The sequence below is a fragment of the Vigna radiata genome, chromosome 4, assembly GCF_000741045.1.
Source record: "Vigna radiata var. radiata cultivar VC1973A chromosome 4, Vradiata_ver6, whole genome shotgun sequence".
Taxonomy (NCBI): domain Eukaryota; kingdom Viridiplantae; phylum Streptophyta; class Magnoliopsida; order Fabales; family Fabaceae; genus Vigna; species Vigna radiata.
The window spans coordinates 18,333,625-18,354,660 of NC_028354.1; the positions used below are offsets into that span (position 1 = coordinate 18,333,625).

A 21,036-nucleotide genomic window follows, 5' to 3' on the forward strand; every position below is an offset into this window, starting at 1 on the left:
TACCCTACCTAAACACTTAAAGTATTAAATGCATGTACAAATAATATTCATTTGTATCTTGTGATGTGTTGTTTTTATTTGTGCATATCACAAAAGTACAAAGCTTTTTCAAATGTTATGCATTGGATAAGAAGAACGTTAAGAGATAGGAAGACATTTTGCAAATGTTTGCTTTACACTTTGCTCATCTGTACAAGCTATCTCTCCAAAAGCACATAACATCTGACTTCAAACCAAAAGGCTACCTACCTACGAGAAAATCAATGCTTTTGAGTAAACATCTTTTTCAAAGAAGGCTATATAAAGAGGATTGCATGAAGAGGAAAATAAAGAATTATTATTGCTTTTACGCTGTCAACATTCTCTTTTGCTTATATCGCCTAACGCTTTCTTTGAAAAGAAAATCTTTGTTATAAGTTTTCAAATATTCATTGTATTGAAAATGTATCCTTTCTATGAGAGTTATTATCTGTATTAGGTTTTCATAAAAACAATTTGTTGTTTTTGTAGAATTAGAAGTGATTTAAAATATTTGTTTGTTTAACTTAGTGGAGTTAAATAATATAGTCAGTTGGATTATTTGTAAACTAAGAGTGATTAAACTCGTTTGGTCAGTTAGACAAGTGTAAAATCAGGAGTGGTTAAACTTATTTTAATCTTTTTAAGGATTAATGGAACCCCTTAAAGGTGCTTAAGAGAGAACTGAATGTAGATAAGTTTGGAGTGAACTAGTTTAAAACAAGTCTTCTTTCTTGTTATCGTTTTTAAAAGCCTTTTAAACACTTCTTAAAATTTATAAGTGTTCAACAGTAACTGCAAATTGTCTAACACTTACAAATAACTTCTAACTCTATATTGCGAAAAAGTTTTAAATTCTATTCAAACTCCTTCTTTATAGAGTTTACCTATGTTTTAATATGAAAATATTTTACATCAATGGTCAAATGATATAACACAACTATAAATATCAAGACTAAGAAGAAGAAGAGAGAAAAAAAGTATCAAAATGCTAAAACACTGCCAAATCCATTCTTGAAGAAAAAAAGAACAAGAGAGATACTGAGTTTGTATTGTTATCCAATTGTTAGAAAAGTGATATTGGATTGAGCAAAACCATTGTAAATCCTTCTCCATGTGAAATGAATCCATTGAGCGTGAGAGATCAATTTGATTATTGTAATTATGTGTTTTATTTATCTTAGGGAAGATTGACATAGAATACTGACTGACTTAAACTCATTAACAACCTAGAGAGGTTTTGGGAGGTTAAACTCAAGGAATCACTATTTAAAGTCGTGTTTTATACAAGTTCGTATAATTTTAATGTATAAGAAACCTAAATTTCAAAATTTTCAAAATCATACATAAGTAAAATGTGAGTAGGCTCTTATTCCAATGGAAAGAATTTTTTATGAAATAATATTTGTGCCTAATAACATACTTTTTCTTATAAAGATCCAAAATGTGGAAAAACGTTGTTTAATATCATTTTAAAGTTATGTTGTTTCACGTTTTGTTTCAATATATATCTATATCTGGGAAGTGTTTCTTTATCAATAGAAAGTGTGATCTAAATGCGCGAAATAATTATTAAAGCAATTATTTGAAAAGAATAATCGACTTACCACACTCTAAGGAGACACTACATTTATTAAATGAATGCACATCAATATTATGGGTATCGGTGCGTATGCTGAGATATAACATCGACTAGCTTATACGAATATTAATATTAGTCAAATAGTGAAAACATTAAATAAAAACTAAAAATAAATAATTAGATTAATACCATATTTAATAAATACTAAAATATAGTTTATTAGTCTTGGCTTCACCAATATTTTCTCTAATGAATATTAAAATCATATCTCTAATAATTAAATATTAAAATTACATATCATTATTAGTTATTACATTGACACTATATTAATTTAATATTAAAAATGTATAGCCTTGATCCTTTTTAACACTTTAATAAAGTCATTCACAGAAAACCCAAGTTAACGTATTCACTTCCTTCTTTTTATAGTCGTTTACATTTTTCATGCATCGACCCTATTATTTACAAAACAATATAAGAAACACAAAAATATGAAAAACTGTTGATATGAAGATAAAATATTTATTAATGTATCTGATAATTTAAGTTGTTAGTATCGTATAATAAAGAAATGTAATTAAAATCCTTTATTAAAACTTACAACTATTGTGTTTAAAATACTAATAATATCATAAATATATTGTAAGAGAAAGAGTATTAGAAAAAAAAAAGTTATAGTCCAATTATTTTATCCAGATAAAGAAAAAAAAAACATTATCTTTATCTGTATGTTAGTGAAATTGTATGTGCGTAGATATTTTAACAATTTTTTGATAACAGGACACAAATTACTATTTCATTCGTTTGTTTGAATTTATTTAAAAAAAAATATTTGAAACGAACTAATCATAAACTATCACGAGTATTGTCAAAAAAATATTATTAAAGAAACTTTTTTTGTATGTAAATATCGACATAGGCAGGAGAGAATGTCTGTGCGTGAGTGAATATATAAGCGTGTGTGAGCATGTTTTTGTGGGTGGATATATGTGTTTGTGTGAGTATCTTAATAGGAAAAAGTTCTTTTAACAATACTTTTTTAATAACCTTTTGACAACGTATACGTGATAGATTGTGATTGATCTGTTTCAGATATTTTTTTAAATATAAATTCAAATAAATCAATAAAATGATAACACATGTCCTGTTGTAAAAAAAAAATGAGAAAAAATTATAAAATATCCTAATTCATCTTGATATGGTCTGTGTGGATGTTATATGGATGTGAGTGGGTTAACAAAAGTACTTGTACAGTTCAAGACAAAACTCATTATTAAGGCTCACATGTGCGCATAACTCCAAATTGTTACTTCATTTCACATGGTTATTTGCTTTATTGAAAAGTATGCACATTAAGATTTAGGCCCATGCGCTTCTCCAATGATAAGGCAGTTCATATAGGACTCTATCAAGTTGATTACCATCTATGTAAAATCATAACTTACTGAAAAAATATTTTCATTTTTTCTATTAAATCTAATCTATTTGTGAGTAAGTTAAAAGTTTAAACTTTTTTATTATAAAATTGTAATTTTTAAATATCAACCTAATTTAAAAAATAACAATTTTCACAAAAGGTTAATTTAAACTTTTAAATAAGTCAATAAATAAAGTTATAATAAGTTTTTCAAAACTAATTCAAGACATAAAAATAATATAATTATTTATGTGTAAGAAATATAAAAATGACTTTGAGATCATCTATACTAAATTTATCATTCAAATCTTATAAAAGTGAGTTTGTTTATGTTAGATTGGGTTTAATTCTGATAAATGAAACGTAATTGGATTGTATGAGATTAAGTTAGATAATTATGTAACTTGAATCAATGAATATCCTTAAATATTTTATGTACTTATTGTATTTCTTTTTTTGTCTAAACAATATTTTTAGGACAATAATAAAAGAATAAAAAACTTCATTAAAAAGAAATATCAGTGTTATTAATATACTCCACTATAATTTCTAGCTGCTACATTTAATATGTAATTTTTTAAAAAAAATTATTATTAATTATTTAATCAGTATTCCAACAGCGAATAATAAACCCTTTTGTTATAAATAGTTCTTTACACGTATTCGAAACATATATTATCATTACTCTACTTTTGTGTTTAATAGTTCCATAAAATTCTTTATTTATCCTATTGTAACATTTCATTATTTATTTTATCCAAACTTATCGTTTAATTTTTATATTTATTACAATTATAACGTTATTTACATTTCTAGTTCTATAAAATATTTTTTAAGAAAATACTAAGATTTCAGAACTGACTAAAACCTAAACTACAATTACTCAATAATATTCTTTTTTTTGGGTACAAAAATTTATATAAAATCTTATATAAATATGTCATTGTATGTATATAATTAATTTTATATTTATTAGCTAGTATTATCAGTAACATTTCTCTCTATAAGCAGAAGATTATACTAACTAACGATGAAGAAGAGAATAATTGTATTCCATTATTACTTTAAGAGAAGTCACACATATAGTTATTGAATTGAGTAAACAGAAAAAATAAAAATAAAAAAAATAAAAGCATACAGATAAATACATGTTCACAATCCTTCTGAAACATTTGGTCCAGTTGATGAGATGGACTTATTCTTGCAGTTACAGAAACACGGCCAATACTGGAGACACAGCACATCAGAAGTGGAGTGAGGAAGCGAAAGCATTGGAATACATAAATATATAGCTTGTCCGGCCGACGCGCGATCGACGACGATTTTAGAGATCATTGTGACTGAGGATTGATGTTAGGGCAATTCCTATTGAACTGCTCATGAGCACAAATTTTGTCTAAACCAGGATTAGTATTGGCCCCACATTTTCTATAAAATTTATTGATATCCCTACATTTGGTGGCCTGATCAGAAGTTTGTAAATTATCAGTCACTTGCTTATCATTTTGAGCAAGGATTCTGCGGAAGTGAGAGCTTGAGATGGTGGGAAGCTGTGAATCCAAGTGGATGGCGTTGAGACAGTCCTCTACGGAGCCGTCGCACAGAGAAGTGGTGACATTGGACTTGGACATACCGGACACAGCTGCAACGCAGTGATAAATCACCATAACCCACATCAACAAAAGGATGGTTGAAGCTCGCTTCTTCATGTCCATGTGCTTCTCTCTTCTCACTGCTACTAAATCTTAATAGAGAGATCTTTTCTCACAATAATGAACGCTGAACGGTAACTCTTAATATATACAATGCTCCATCGTCATATTTGCACTACATTACATATGCAAATTATCACTCGCTAGATATTTTAATACCCCACAACTTAACACTTTATTTCCCCTATTTTTCATCTATACTTTCGATTATTATTATTATTATTATTATTATAATAATAATAATAATAATAATAATAATAATAAAATTAGACTGTAGAAAGAAGACCATTAAATTTGGACCTATGAGTATAACTAAGTTTTTCCGTGATTTTTGTGTATTTTTCAATTGAGTACTTTTCAAAAAAAATTCAGCATTAGTCTTGTGTTTCTTTTTTTTCCTATTTTAAGGATTGTCATGGAGTTGATGTGACGATTTAGGTTATTATTTTTTTTTTTACCGACATGTTAACGATTTTTTTATAATGCTCACATGTCAAAAATTTATTGGTATATATGTTTGATTTTTTTTAACTTTAAATAGTGACGTGGAATGGCACATAAGATTATATGATTGAATTTTGTTACAGAGAGAAAATTGTAGAATATAAGAAAATGCATATGAACAAGTACATAAAAAAAAGATAACACGTATATTACAAGAGTCGTGTGCTAAGAATTCTCTACGCTAAATATGATCTTAAATAGTAGTGATATGTGTATTAATTTTTTTTTAAACGAGGTTAACAATACTAAATAAAAATCATTGTAAAGTTAATTCGATGAAAATTGGTTGTAATAATAATTGGTAATGCCAATATATATCCATATTGTTCCAAACAACACTCTCGTTGAATAAAAAGTAAATGTGCAATGTGTTTTGAAGTCTTGATGAGGAAATTCATTCATCCAAGGAAAAAAATTGAAAAAATCACTCAAAAACAAAGTTCAGACAACCTTGGTAACTTAGTTCTTCTGGCTGGGGAGTCATATTCAACTTTCTGTACAACTCCAAAAATGTCTTTGGTAATCAATTACAAGGTCCTCGTAATCGGTTATTTGAGACATTTTGGGAAGTTGCACAAAAAGTTGAATGTGGCTCCCTAACTAGGAGAATTAGGCTTCCCAGGGTTGCTTGGACTTTGTTTTTGAGTGATTTTTTCAATTTTTTTCCTTGGATGAGTGAGTTTTATCATCATTAGTGGTGTTTAGTGCATCAAAAGACACCTTAGTTCATTCAATATTGGAGGCCAAAGCTCATATTGGTGGTTTGAACAAAGGTGGGTCAAAATTGATAAGTGTGAAAAATAATTATTTTTACACTTATAAATGATATTAATCCTGTAATTATTCATGTTATTACTCAGTGAAAAGTTGTAATAGGAAATAGATTTTTACGTAAACTATTGTTCAGGAAAAGATGTTTAAATTAGAATCTGTCAGCCAGTTCTCGTAGAGCTAAGCAATTCGCAGAGCCAGAAAATAAAATTCGCAGAGCACACCAAGGCTTGTGCGCTGAGTGAATCATGAAAGTTAAAGAGCCAGCAATTTGGAAATTCGCATAGCGCACACATACTTGTGCGTTGAGCGAATAACAGCAGTTTTAAAGCAGCAATTAAAAGAAATTCGCACAGAGCACACACTCTTGTACGCTGAGCGAATTAAGGAAGTTAAGTGGCTCTTAAAAGACGTGACAAAAAGGCAGAAACGATCTTCTGACACACGAAAAATAGAGAACCGCTTTGGAAAAGTTCAGGAGACCTCTCAAGACATCAAGACTGCACATTATGCAAGGAATTGTTGAAATGAGTACGTTTGTGATGTCTAGGATAGGCTAAATTTCTGTTCGTTGGAATTGATTGTAATGGCTGACAATTAATTTAATTTTTCCTGTTCAATATAAGTTTTGTTCATATGTTTTTCTTGTTTTACTTGTCATTATACAGAAATATGATATATTTAATATATTCAAATTGTAGTGTGAAGTAAATTTGAGTATGAACGTAAGAAAAACAACCAGAAGGAATGATGCTAGGAATAGTTTCAATTCTTCCGGTCATTGGTAAACATCAGATCTTAATGCAAAGTTTATGTTTAATTACTTAAGGAATTAATAATTAAGCATAATTCTTTAGAACTTGTTTTAAGGGATTAAACCAAGATACTGTGATGTTAATGTTTGAACGCAAATTATATTGTTCAGATAAGTTACTATAATGTTAGTCATGAACTCAATTCAACGAAGCTTTCTTCCAACTTTAATTTTCAAATTTTAATATTCTGTTAATTTCTTACTTTCAATTCACTGAATCAAATTGTCCTTTGTTGTTAAATTGATTTAGATAAATAAATTTAATTCAACAACTTAACTCAAATTCCCTTGGGAGAACGATACTGGACTTATTCACTGTATTACTTTTAACGATTTGGTATACTTGCCAAAAAGTTATCAAAAACCATCAAAGTTATGCACTAAACACCACCAATGATGAGGAAAACCATTCATCCAAGGAAAAAAAATTGAAAAAATCACTCAAAAACAAAGTTCAGACAACCTTAGGGAGCTTAGTTCTCTTGGTTGGGGAGTCACATTCAACTTTCTGTACAACTCCCAAAAATGCCTTTGGTAATCGATTACAGGGTCCTCGTAATCGGTTATCTGTAATCGATTACTAGAGACATTTTCGGAAGTTGCACAAAATGCTAAATGTGGCTCCCTAACTAGGAGAATTAGGCTTCCCAAGGTTGCTTGGACTTTGTTTTTGAGTGATTTTTTCAATTTTTTTCCTTGGATGAGTGAGTTTCCTCATCATTGGTGGTGTTTAGTGCATCAAAATACATCTTAGTTCATTCGATTGTGGAGGCCAAAGCCTAGATAGGTGGTTTGAACAAAGGTGGGTCAAAACCATGAGCATTGGTGTCCAACTTAGACCATATTAATCGATTACAAGATCCATGTAATTTATTACTCAAGACATTTTGGAGTTGTATAGAGAGTTGAGCGTGACACAACCAAGAGAATTAGGCTCCTCTGGATTGCTTGAACTTTGTTTTTTAGTAGTTTTTTCAATTTTATTTTCTTAGATGAATGTGAGAAAAACATTGACTTTAGTTATAATAAAAGACACATTTTTTCATAATGATTTTTAATATCAATTATGATTCAGTTCAATTAAGTCATTGCGTTATAATACATTCATTCTTAGTCAAAGAATTTAACATAATAGATAAGAAATAAAAAACGTAATTCTTTCATTAATAAAAAAGCTTTACAATATTAAAAAATCATTACAATAATAAAAAAGTACTCCATTCTTTAATAAAAAAACATTACCAAATTTGAAAGACAATACTATCTAATATAAAAGGGTCTTAATTGATCGAAGTGACTCGTATATAATCCATTTGTTCATCTAAGTGTTCTACTTAAGTTTCATTTTCTTCCTTTAGATGTCCAACTTGGTGACGATGAATGTGATTGTTGAGGTCACAGGCGGTGAAAAACCACCGAGAAATGACGAGAGAAAGAGGGGATGAGAAACCACCGAGAAACGCGAGAGAGATGTGATGACAAACCATCGAGAAACGGCGAGAGAGAGGGAGAAGGGATGAAAAACCAGAGAAACTGTGAGAGAAAGAAGGGGAAAATGGCGACAACAAGAGGATACAAGACAAACAACTTCGGAAAGAGAAAAATGTGGGGAAGCAAGGATGGAGGTGACGGTGGCTGGTGGGAAAGAACGAGAAATGCCAGAGAGAGAGAGAGACGAACGAGAGAAAGAGAACGATCTTTGAAATAACGAGAAGAAGAAGATGAACGACTTTTTTGAAATGAATATCACGAAACTGCAAAACAAAATTTCTTTCCAAAAAAAACAATCCAAGTCAGATTTCACTTTTAAAAAAATTATTTTCGCACGCCAAAAATTACCGTTGTCAGCAGTAGAAAATTGTTAAACAAACATTTTCTTTTTGTTATTTATCTCAAAAGTCCTTTACTCTATAAACTAAAAAGTTCATTAATTAGGATCACTAAAAAAATCCCATATTATAGACAGTCAGTAAATAAAATTAGTTGGTACTTTGTAATTTCCAATAATTTACTCGTCCATAAAATTTATCATGAGATTTATGAAAATTTTTGGTAATTAATTAAATTTAAAAAATATAAATATAAATATTACAATCATAATATTTACAAAGTTAAAAATTACTCAAAATTTAAAAATAAAAAATAAAAAAATAGTATTAAAAAAATATCAACAATTAAAACAAAACAAAACAAATATTCAAATTTATTATAATTTACTAGGTATAAAAAGTGATATGATGATAGTTTCCTAAATTCAAGAAACTTTTCTATATCTGTTAGACCTAGAATCGATGTAGAAAGTGACACATTAACAAAAATATAATAAATTACAAAAATTTTCTATACCAGTTAGACCTATAAACAGAAAGTGGCGTGGTAGAAGAAATTATAATAAATTAAAAAGTTTTTCTATATTATTTAGACCTAAAACTGGTATCAAAAGTAATGTAGTGACACTTTTGTAATATTGGATAAGACTTTCTATATTTGTTAATCACTATATCTAGTATAGAATGTTTAATCCTTCTCTTCCAAGCCCTTTCGTGTTTCACTTTCATTCGCACTTCATCTCTTTGCTTCTTTACACTACCTTTCCTTTGCTTCTCATGCTTCCTATACTAGTTATTTCGTTTGCCGTTGGCCCACATTATTGCTCGCGATTCCCTTGGTCGTTGGTTGCTCTCATGTTGTGGTGGTTGCTCGTGCTGCATTGGCGTTGCTCATGTTGTGGCTGATGTATTCCCTCCTTCCTCTCATGTTGAAACTCTCGTGTCGGGATGGTTCGGGTTCACTCATTGCTACTCTTTCTCCTTCCCCTTGTTTAGGGTTTTGGTGAAGCATAGACAAAGCATTCTATGTTGCCAAGGGTGGCACATTCCTTCATTTCTCTCACGTTGTTGTTGTCGTCCTGTGGTGGTCGATTATCATTGATTGTTCTCCTCATTTAGAGTTTTGGTGAAGCATAACATTTGGTAAGTTTCGATTAATACTTACCTATGTTTGCTTGAAATAAGTACAAGAGAACAATTAACTCCAATATCACGTGGTAAGTCACTATAAGAAAAATGTGATTTACCTACAAATTATTACATACGGATTTAGATCTGTAGGTAAATGACCTCTTACATACAAATTTTATATACAGATATTGAAAATGGAGTTACATACGGATTTTTCCGTAGGTAATTAGAAAGAAATTTACCTACAAATTTTTCGTATGTAAAATTTGTATGTAATGTTGGTATGTTTGAACAAGAACTTTATCAAGAAAAGATCGTATGTAAAATCCATAGGTAAGAGGAAAAAAATTTTACCTACTAATTTTACATACGAATTTTAAAATAATTAAAAATTAAAAATTAAAAGTAAAGCTTTTACTAAGCTCAAACTGTTATTACTTGCACACCTTTTTTCCATCTCGTACTCACTCATAGAACTTAAACCCTCGTACTTTAGCACTCACTCTCGCACTCTCGCACCAGACTTTTGCCTCCCTCAGTTCACTATTGCCATCGTCCATTGTCTCTAACTCTCCGGCGAGTCTCTAATCTTCTTCCTTTAGGCCACAACCTCCTCCGTTCACTCAGTAATCCTCGTACTCTCGTACTATCACACCAGGCTTTCACCTTCCTCGGGTCACTATTGTGGTCGTTCACTATTAGTGACTCTTTGATGGGTCCTTAATCTTCTTCCTTTAAGCCCTAACCTTTTTTACCTACTCAGTAATCATTTAATGTCGTGGTGATTCGTAGAAAATAAGAAGTTTCTTCTTTTGGCGATCAATCACTATTCGTTCTTGTGGAGTTGGTTAATTGCTCATTCATGTGGTGAGTAATGTTCGCTCATTCCTAAATACCTAAAATTGTAAAATTCGCAAACCCTAACCCTATGTTATTTCTTATGATTGACACCAAATGATTTGTGGTGTGGTTTGCATGTTATTTGTGGAAGACTTTGGTGCATTGTTAGGATATTTTTATTGAGCCGTTGCATTTACCAGGTCTCATGAGGTTATTGGAAAATATAGTACAAATGGGTCATCTTCAACTACTGGAAAAGCTAGAAGCCTGTCCAACTACAAACCTTAAAAGTTGGCCATGGCCCGACCTAGAGATCAGTCATAACCACGATGAGCACCTCTCATACGCTAATGAAACTCCCGAGACTAAGAGGCTTATGTATGTGCATGGCCCAATAGTGTGTTAAGGGACGTAGTCCAACAAGAATTATTAAGTCTCATCATCTTGGAACAATTATAAAACATTCCAAAACACGATTCACATATTAATGATAATTATGACAAATCTAGTGGGTTTGATTATACCACAATATTGTCATTACTATTTTAGGTGAGATACCACATTATTATTATTATTATTATTATTATTATTATTATTATTATTATTATTATTATTATTATTTTTGTTGTTGTTGTTATTATTTATTTGAGGTAAGTCATTATTTATTGATATTACTTGATATATGTTACTAGTTTTATTACATGGACCCTAAAATTTGAAAACGTTATAAATACATTTGACATTTCTTAAACACCTAGTCACTCATACTCATTCTCTCTTATTCATAAGATCCAAACTTTCTTACTGACTTATACGTTGAAAAATGTTTTGTAAGTGAATCTCTCTCGTATTTCAACCCTTAAGAATATATATTAAAATATTTCAATCCACTCATATCTTATCGTTGTCCAAATTATAAAGTGATTTGAGATTTATTAAACAGTAGAAAAATGGTTTTATCTAGAGCTGTCAAAATGGATTACAACCCGTAGGCCAACCCGGTCCACCGCGGGTTCGAGTCGGGTTGGGTTGGAAAAAAATGCATTTTTTTATGCGAGACAATTTTCAACCCGGCTCATTTAAACCCGTCTCATCTGGGTTGAACCCGTGGTGATCCGAGTTGACCCACCAACCACCTAATTTTATTTTTATTAATTTATTATCTTTTATAAAATCCTAAAAATACCATCTGACTCATTATACGTGAATTGTATTGTACTTTTTTTATTATTTTGAATTGTCTTGAGTTTAGCATCACTTTGGAAGTGAAATTTATTTAGATTTGAATTACAAAAAAGTTTGTATTCTTTTTATTTTAAAAAAATTATAATTAAGTGAGTTAGTGTGCCTAGCCCGTTTAACTCACCAATCCGTTGTGGGTCAAGCCGAATTCAAATTTTTTTACTTGCTAGTAAATGAAACGAGTTGAGTTTACTCACTAAGTAATCAATCCATTTAAAAAAATGATCATCCGGTTCGACCTGATCCATTTTGACAAACACTAGTTTTATCTTTAGAACTAATTATAAATAAAGATACATAGTTATTTTTGCTATATTTTATCAAAATAAAAGCAATAGTTGTTAAACAATTTTCATTAAAAATATAAGTTATTAAAATATTGTAAGAGTAAAGATTTATATAAAAACATGTATACCAAAAGTAATTAAGAAACTTTTTATCTCTTCATTTATTAAAATAGATAAAATAATAATTAATTGTTAAGGTAAAAATCTTTAGATTAATAATATATCAAAATTAAAAAATATTTTTGGAATGTTTATATAAAAATTAAAATGTAAAAAGGATTATTTACAATATCATTTTAGTGTCAAATTTTAATTTCAAATTATGCCCCATAAAAAATACAAATTAGTCCAGATATTTTTCCCATAGCCAGTCGACGTGGAAAGAAAAGTAGAGTGTAGGAAGCAAAAAGCAAATGTAACTCTGTTGGATGGGTAGAGTTCAAGTATCCCCTAGTTTCTTAAAAGATAGTTAGCACCACTCTTTACAAGCATTTGTTTAAGCTATTTGTTTAGCTACTGTATGGTGCTTGCACTCCAGCTTATCGATGGACACAACCTGCAAACAAACTGCTTTAGTAACCATCCTCCTCCTCTTCCTGTTGTCGCGCCTCCCCTGCCTTTCCATGGCAGATGTTATCTATCGTCCTCTTGATCTCTTCACAATCAGCTGTGGCTCTTCTACCAACTTCTCCACGCTTGATACTCGGAATTGGACTGCAGACATCAATTTCCTCTCTCAAACCCATCATCCACTAGCTGTTCCTTCACTCACACCAATTAGCCGAGATAGTCCTTACGCCCATGCTCGTCTCTCTCTCTCCCCATTCACCTATTCATTCCCTGTCACCCCAGGTCCTAAGTTCCTTCGCCTTTTCTTCTACTCCACCTCGTACCCACCCTTCGATCGCTCCAAAGCCTGTTTCACAGTCCAAGCAGGCCCATATACCCTCCTTCAACACTTCAATGCTTCTCTTAATGCGGACGCCTTTGGCAACCCTGGCAACCCCGACATCTTGTCAAGAGAGTATTGCGTCACCCCCAAAGATGGTTGGCTTAACATAACCTTCAGCCCAAGCACCACAGCCCAGCATCCAGATTCCTACGCTTTCATCAATGGAATCGAGATTGTTTCAATGCCCTCTTATCTCTACTACACCAATCCTAACGTCGACATCGATGGATTGCCCATACCTGCTGACGCCGGCAACCCATTTCCCATTGATAACAGCTTTGCTCTGGAGACAATGTACAGATTGAGAGTAGGAGACAAAGATATGTCCCCCGCAGAGGACACGGGTATGCTCAGGACATGGGATGCCGATAAAAATTATGTAACCAGTCCAAGTGTACAATCTCTTGATCGTCGCCTTATAAGTAAGCTGAACTTCACTGAGAAGACTCCTAACTACACGGCACCAGACGAAGTGTACCGATCCTCAAGAAATATGGGGCCTGATGGCTCTGCCAACATGCGGTTCAACCTCACATGGCAGCTTCCGGTTGATTTGGATTTCACCTACTTGTTAAGGTTACACTTTTGCCAGCTCGACCCGGAGATTAATCGTCCTAGTGACTTCACCTTCTACATCTACATTCAGGATCGGTGGGTAGAAGTGTGGGCAAACGTCCTCAAATGGAGCGGTAAACAGAAGGGTGTCCCAGTGGTTAGAGAATACACAGTTTTCATGCCTCCCAATCAGGACAAAGCAAATCTTTCACTTAAAATGCATCCTAACCCTGAAAGCCATACCTTGGACGCACAAATAAACGCAATTGAGCTTTTCAAAATCAACGACTCATCCGGTAATCTCTCTGGACCAAATCCATCTCCTTTTCCAAAAATCTCCGATTCAAATAAAAAAAGCAGCGGCACCAAGAGACCCCTGGTTCCCGCTGTTGCCGGGGCAGTTTCTGCTGTCGTTTTACTCTCCTTTATAGTCGCTTTCTTCGTCGTCAAACACAAGCGTGGCGTTGCGATCAACAAGGGTTCCAACAAGAAGGACGGAACTTCTCGCGGGGGTGGCTCATCATCTCTACCAACCAACCTCTGCCGTCACTTCTCAGTCGCAGATATTAGGGCGGCCACAAACAACTTCGACGAACTACTAGTCGTTGGAGTGGGAGGCTTCGGCAACGTGTACAAAGGCTTCATCGACGACGGTTCAACCCCTGTTGCAATCAAAAGACTCAAACCGGGTTCTCAGCAAGGTCTGACCGAGTTCATGAACGAGATCGAAATGCTCTCTCAACTTCGTCATCTCCATCTTGTTTCCCTTATCGGTTACTGCTACGAGAGCAACGAGATGATACTTGTTTACGATTTCATGGATCGTGGAACCCTCCGTGACCATCTCTACGGAACCGATAACCCTCCGCTCTCATGGAATCAAAGACTTCAAATATGCGTAGGTGCTGCACGAGGACTGCATTATCTGCACACGGGTGCGAAACAGATGATCATTCACCGCGACGTGAAGAGCACAAACATCTTGTTGGATGAAAAATGGGTAGCGAAGGTTTCAGACTTCGGGTTGTCTCGAATTGGGCCCACGGGTCCTTCAATGACCCACGTGAGCACTCAGGTGAAGGGCAGTGTAGGGTATTTAGACCCGGAGTATTACAAACGGCAGCGTTTGACGGAGAAGTCGGACGTGTACTCGTATGGGGTGGTGCTCTTAGAGGTATTGTGTGGGAGGCAACCTTTGCTCCGAATGGTGGAGAAGCAACAGGTGTCCCTTGTGGATTGGGCGAAGCATCGGTATCAAAAGGGATCTCTAGGTGAGATAGTGGATCCAGCACTGAAGGATCAGATAGCACCTCACTGTTTGCGTAAATTTGGTGAGGTTGCGTTGAGCTGTTTGCTTGAGGACGGGACTCAGCGACCTTCCATGAACGACGTAGTGGGGGTGTTGGAGTTTGTTCTGCAGCTTCAGCTTCAGGATAGTGCCCATTTCAATGCTGTGTTGGAAAGTGGTGGGGATTATGAAGACAGCGGTACTGAGAATATGTTTAGCAGTACACATAGTAGTGTGCATGTTTCGGACTATAGTAATAGCAGTGGACTGAACACTACAAGCTACAGGAGTAAGGAATCTGACAGCTTGATCCCAGAGCCTGTTTTCTCTGAGATTAAGGATCCAAAGGGACGCTGATCAAGTTACTTGCCAAGTTCAGGTGGAGTTCTAATTATAGTTACATGAGTACTTAATATTTAGAATAATGGAAGTTTGATTTCTTCGTTACTAAACTCTTTTCAGTAAAGTGGCATGATAATTGGGATAGTTTTAGTAAACTCTTTTCAGTAAAGTTGGAGAAGATTCATACTCAAAATGCAGAAATAAATTGCATTGAACCTATTGAACTATTTTTATTTTTCTTTCACTAAGCTCAAGTCCTGAAAGAAATGCAGAGACACACATGATCCAATCTAGAAGCCAACCAAACTAAAATCTTTGTTTCGGCTAAATTTAACCTAAGCTTACATAATGAACATGAATATTTCTTCTAATAATAATTACCGTTTACGTCCTCTTTTCATTTACTAGAGCCCAATGTGTTTTAGTTAAACGTTATTCCAACAATATGATTAGATTTATTATTCCAAAACTAAAATTTCAAAATTATAATAAACATACTATCGTTCATTTGAATTTTATTCGAACTATGTAAATATAAATATTAAACTTATTATATATAATGCCCAAAACTCAATTCTCAATTCTGTACCTTTAAAAATAAGAGTGATAATTTATAGTAAATATATATATTTACAGAGAGAATAAAAATAGTAAATTTATAAATTATTTAATGTGATAAAAAAAATAGAAATAAATAAAAAAATTCATAAATTATTTTATTAAATGAGTTTCTGGAACTTAAAAGTATATATATAATTAATTTACAATATATATGAAAGGACTTGTGGATTTCAATTACATTTGAAATAATTATTAACACATTTTTCACTCTTACGTTACATCTTTAGTCACGGCAATCATTCAAAATCTTCTCTATTTTTATATCTCCAGCAGTAGATATTTCCAAATAGAAAAATGATTCATCTCCACAACATAACATCTATCATTATCATTTCAAGCCCATCTATAAAAGATGATGTTTACGTTTTTTTCATTTTTCTTTCTCTTTTTAATTTATAAAAGATTATGTTTATGTTTAAATTTTTTAATTTTTATTTTTTTATTAAATTAATTGGAGTATTACCAATTTTATATAAATGAAAAAGGAGTATAAATGCTCATATTTTTTCAGTGTAAGATAATTTGAATGGCCGTTTCATAACTTAAAATATGATTTTTGGATTATTAGTGAATATGACATATATAACGTTGTAGAAATTTAAACACTTAATCAAGTCGGATAAGTTCAACCACTTAAATTTATAAATTTTAAGTGATGACAAATATTTATTATACAAATTGTTTTGCTCCAAAATCTCTAATAATTACATAATTGTATTTATTGATTGAGCAGAACTTCAAAATATAGCTTGTTATAAATTATAGTCATTACTCCAATTTGATATGAATTATCTTTGTATCACTTTAGTTTTGAGTTGATGGTCATGCCTATAAATTCTTTTGAAAAACAACCACTGATAATTAATTATGGGTTAATGTCACGCATAGGTAATGTGTTCTTTTTATAAGCTTAAGTACGTGTTTATTCTTTTATTTAAATAGAGATTAAGTATTTTGTTGCTTGATAAGAAACAAAATTCTAAATTTAAGGTGTTTGATAGTGGTGTTATTATAAATATTGATCATAGAACTTTGGATCTTAATAATCATAGGAATAACAAAATAAATTAAATTACGATGTATTTTATAATTAATTTTGTTACAAATAGATTGAAAAAGGATGAGTAAAAAGAGGCGAACTTCTCGCCAAAACAATAATAAAATATAATACTCACTTATTACAAGGAAAATCGTTTTTATCACTTAGAACTTTGAAATAATTAGTTAACATGATTACATTGTCAATTATTTTTAAGTAATTAGCTTTCTAGAAATTGTTTTATTCCAAATATTAACTTTTTAAAATATTCACTTTCAAACGTTTTTACTAGAAACACTGTTCATTAGTAATATCAGGTCAGGTGCTTATACTTTTACATAAATTTCTGCAGACTTTTTTAAATAGGAATATTTTGTATTTAAATTCATAACTAACTATTTCTCTTTTTTATTTAAATAATTATATATCTTTTTAAATATTTCTAATCCATATATATATATATATAATAGATAAAATGATTATAATAATAGATAAAATAATTGTAGATTATTCAACAAGTCAATGAGCAAGACATAAAAGTCATGCAGTTATCTATTTATCAAGAAGACGAAATGTGTGGCTAGTAACAACTAACCAGGCACAAGTTGCTTAAAATATATAATTTTTTATTTTCTATTCTTCCAGAAGCTGAATAATAGGTAGTAAGTGACAAAATGTCGAAGTGGAAAAGAAAAGCACAAGATCAGAAGTAGGGACGCATTCCTTTCAGACCAAACAAGGATGCTCTTAATTTATCCAAGCTAAAGTCTTCTAAGCAAGTCTTCGGCTTTTTTCCTGCTGAATATCTTTACAAATATATATATATAATACATTTTAAAAAAAAAACTCTTCAAACAGTGAAATAGAATCTTATTTCATTCTTTTAAATTTAATTGCTTATTTTATTTTTAAATTTACTGTAAAATATTAATTTCATTCTCACTTTATATAATTTGTACTGATTAAGTTTATTTCGTTAATTTTGTAAAAATGAAATTAACGACCTAGTTAAAAAATCTATCACTTTTTTCTTTCTTTTTTTGTGTCCATCTCTTTTTCTCTTTTTTTTTTCTTAGCTCATTTTTCTTTTCTCTGCTTCTCTGCAAATAATAATAATAATAATAATAATAATAATAATAATATTATTATTATTATTATTATTGTTAGAATTAAAGATCCTTATATCTCAATAAAAAATGAGTGAATTTGTTTGAAACTAGTTTTATCCTTCTTAAAAAAATTAGGTGTATAAAATATGTTAAAGATGAACTTTTCAATCTTTCAAAAAATTAACAGATTAATAAGCAAAAACAATGAAAGAAGACAACATAAGATTTATATTGGTTCAACTCTTTAGAAGTCTACATCCCGTCTTCTTCCAATAATCTTAATTGGAAGGAAATGCATTAATAAAGATGTCAAGATTTACAGAATACAAGATTCATCGATGCATTCTAAATCTCAAATCACAAAAAGAATAAACTCCTAAGGGTGAGGCTACCCACACTCACTCTAGTAACTAAGAACACACTCCTAAGTGTGAGGCTACACACACACTCTAAAAACTTTGCCTACACAACAAAGGTAATCACAATTCAAAGATAATTATAGAAAAACAAAACCTGGTATACCCCTTGTGCAGATCTTACACTTCCTTGATCTTCCCTTTCATTCTTGAAGGCTTGAACCTTTGAATTTTCACAATTAATGTTGGCTCCTCCAAGAATTCTCACTAAGTGTTCTTGTTTCACAAATGATAGCTCTGAGAATGTTTTCACGTCCTTACAAAAGGAATTACACACATATAAGCAAAAGATGCAAAACTGATACATTTAATCGATTAGGTTAGTTCTTTAATTGGTCATAGTTTCTGTTTTAATAGATTAAGTTACTAACGTAATCCATATAAACAAGTAACACAATCCTGGTGTGCCTCTGACTCACTTTAACTGATTCTACACTAACTTAATCGATTAAGTTAGTAGCACCACACCAAATTTATGTAGTTTTGTTATTCTATTCAACTAAGAATCTATCTTATATGAATTTAATCCTAAGCTAACAATCTAATCTCCTAAGAAAGAACATTTAAGAAATTTATCGTCAAAGAAATCTTTTTCAAACTTGAGAAAGCTACCCCTATCAACAATTTCTCCACACACACAACAAAATCAAAAGTCACGTGAATTCATTAAGAATTCTAAAAAAGTGATTTCTATAAAAATTATTTGTTTTAAAATAATAAAACTAATTTATAATAAAATTATTTATAATAAAACTAATTTATAATAAAATTATTTATATTAAAATAATTTAATATTAAAATAATCAAATATCACTATTTTTAAACTACTACCTCTACTAAAATAGCATATTGTCTTTACACTTTTTTTTATAAAAATGAAATATAATTGGTAAGACTTTAATATCTTATCACATAATTTTTATAAAAATTAATGTTTGCATTGCTAGAAGCATAATGGTTAGTGCATAAATTGGTACACAATTTTAGTGCAAATCATAAATAAAAGATACAATTTTTTTAATCATAAATAAAAGATACAATTTTTTTTAATCATAAATAAATCGATACAAATATTTTATCACCTAAGTTACTACATTATGCATATTTTTATAGTTAAATTTTTAGTATTTAACTGAGAAGATATATGTGTAAATTGTTTATCGTAGTACCAATAAAATGCTATATTGTTTTTAGTGTTAATAATAATAAAAAAAAACATTGCAATTTAATAAAACAATGCATATTATTTAATACTAAGACATGAAAAGATCGGTATAAACTATTTACTATGGGTCAATTAGAAGATATTTAAAAGCAAAAAAAAAAAAAAAAATGTTGTTGCTGTGAATTTGGCAACTCGATAACCATGATAATGATTAATAGACAATAACTAATTTCCTTTTCAATGCACTAAGCTTTTTTGCCACAGCTGTTCTTAGAAAGCTTTCTAGCAGTGGACCGATTGATGTTTCTATACTAATCTATGCCTAATGATAATTGTGTAAAAGGCTAAAAGTAAATTATCAAATACATGGTAAGAAAAATTTTAAATTCAAGAGTTAAATAATTTTAAGAAATAAATTTGATCAATTAGTGGAGAATCCTTTTACATTGAAAATTCAAACATGGAAAAGATATGGTAATTGCTTCTTGTTGTCACACACACTAAAAGCTCTCAGTAGTGGGCTCTTTCATTGGGCCTAACAACTATCCAACTAAATTTACTTAAGCCCATTTTTATATGAAAAATTATTCACAACAGCAAAATCCATGTTTTCTTTGTATGTCTCAAAGCCAATCCAACAAAAATAATCTCAATTAACAAACCTGTTTTTCGTTCGTGGTTAAGTACACTTTTTAACTAAATCATTCCAACTAATAAAGATATATAAAGATAGCCAACTCAATTAATTATCTTAAACTTTTAAAAATTGTTACTCATATATCAAATTTACTCTTATTATTAATGAAGACCCTCAATATGAAACATACATATTCATATTATTTAATAAGAACAAATAACAAAACTGTAATATTTCATAAAAACTATAAAATATTTTATTGAAAGACCTTCAACTTTTTAAAAATATTGATTTACATTATTTTAGTTTTGTTATTAAAATGGAGATCTAAATTGTAAATAGGGGTGTGAATAGTAGAGCTGTCAAAGAGACCTTATTATAGGCCCTGTCCTAGCCCATGCGGGTTGGGGCCAAAAAAGCCCACAGGGTCAAAAATGCCCCTTATTAAAATAGCCTCCAGGACTAAAAAGCCCCAAAGTTCTGTGGGTCAGGGCCAGCCCATGGACTTTCTGTTTTACAAAAAAAATTAAATATCCAACAATAAATTACATTTTTGCATAGAAAAAGAACATTTATGTTAAGTGTTATAACTTGGAAAATACATGTAAGCATCTCTCTTTTACTTTAATAAATATTTTTACATAATTATTAATTAGAAAATAATAAATAGGATATCATATTTTTCATCCCTAAATTTAACGTTAAATTGAAATTAGTGTATATTATAACCTTTCACAAATTTTAATCTTCAAACTTATTTAACTT

At 30.8% G+C, this 21,036-nt stretch overlaps 2 protein-coding genes across 2 annotated transcripts; one reads left to right on the plus strand and one right to left on the minus strand.

Moving 5' to 3' along the window:
- Nucleotides 1-4,073: 4,073 nt before the first annotated feature.
- On the minus strand, nucleotides 4,074-4,765 carry LOC106759040. Its single transcript, XM_014642052.1, has one exon. The coding sequence runs from the start codon at nucleotides 4,730-4,732 to the stop codon at nucleotides 4,349-4,351; it is 384 nt and encodes a 127-aa protein (XP_014497538.1). The 5' UTR covers nucleotides 4,733-4,765; the 3' UTR covers nucleotides 4,074-4,348.
- A 7,708-nt stretch (nucleotides 4,766-12,473) lies between these two features.
- LOC106759575 (receptor-like protein kinase FERONIA) lies at nucleotides 12,474-15,453 on the plus strand. Its single transcript, XM_014642812.1, has one exon. It carries the CDS (start codon nucleotides 12,693-12,695, stop codon nucleotides 15,297-15,299), a length of 2,607 nt encoding a protein of 868 aa, XP_014498298.1. The 5' UTR covers nucleotides 12,474-12,692; the 3' UTR covers nucleotides 15,300-15,453.
- The last annotated feature ends 5,583 nt before the right edge of the window (nucleotides 15,454-21,036 follow it).

Excerpts from the sequence above, each read along its gene's own strand:
- LOC106759040 (XM_014642052.1), bottom strand. The coding sequence starts at position 4,732 with ATGGACATGAAGAAGCGAGCTTCAACCATCCTTTTGTTGATGTGGGTT.
- LOC106759575 (XM_014642812.1), top strand. The coding sequence starts at position 12,693 with ATGGACACAACCTGCAAACAAACTGCTTTAGTAACCATCCTCCTCCTC.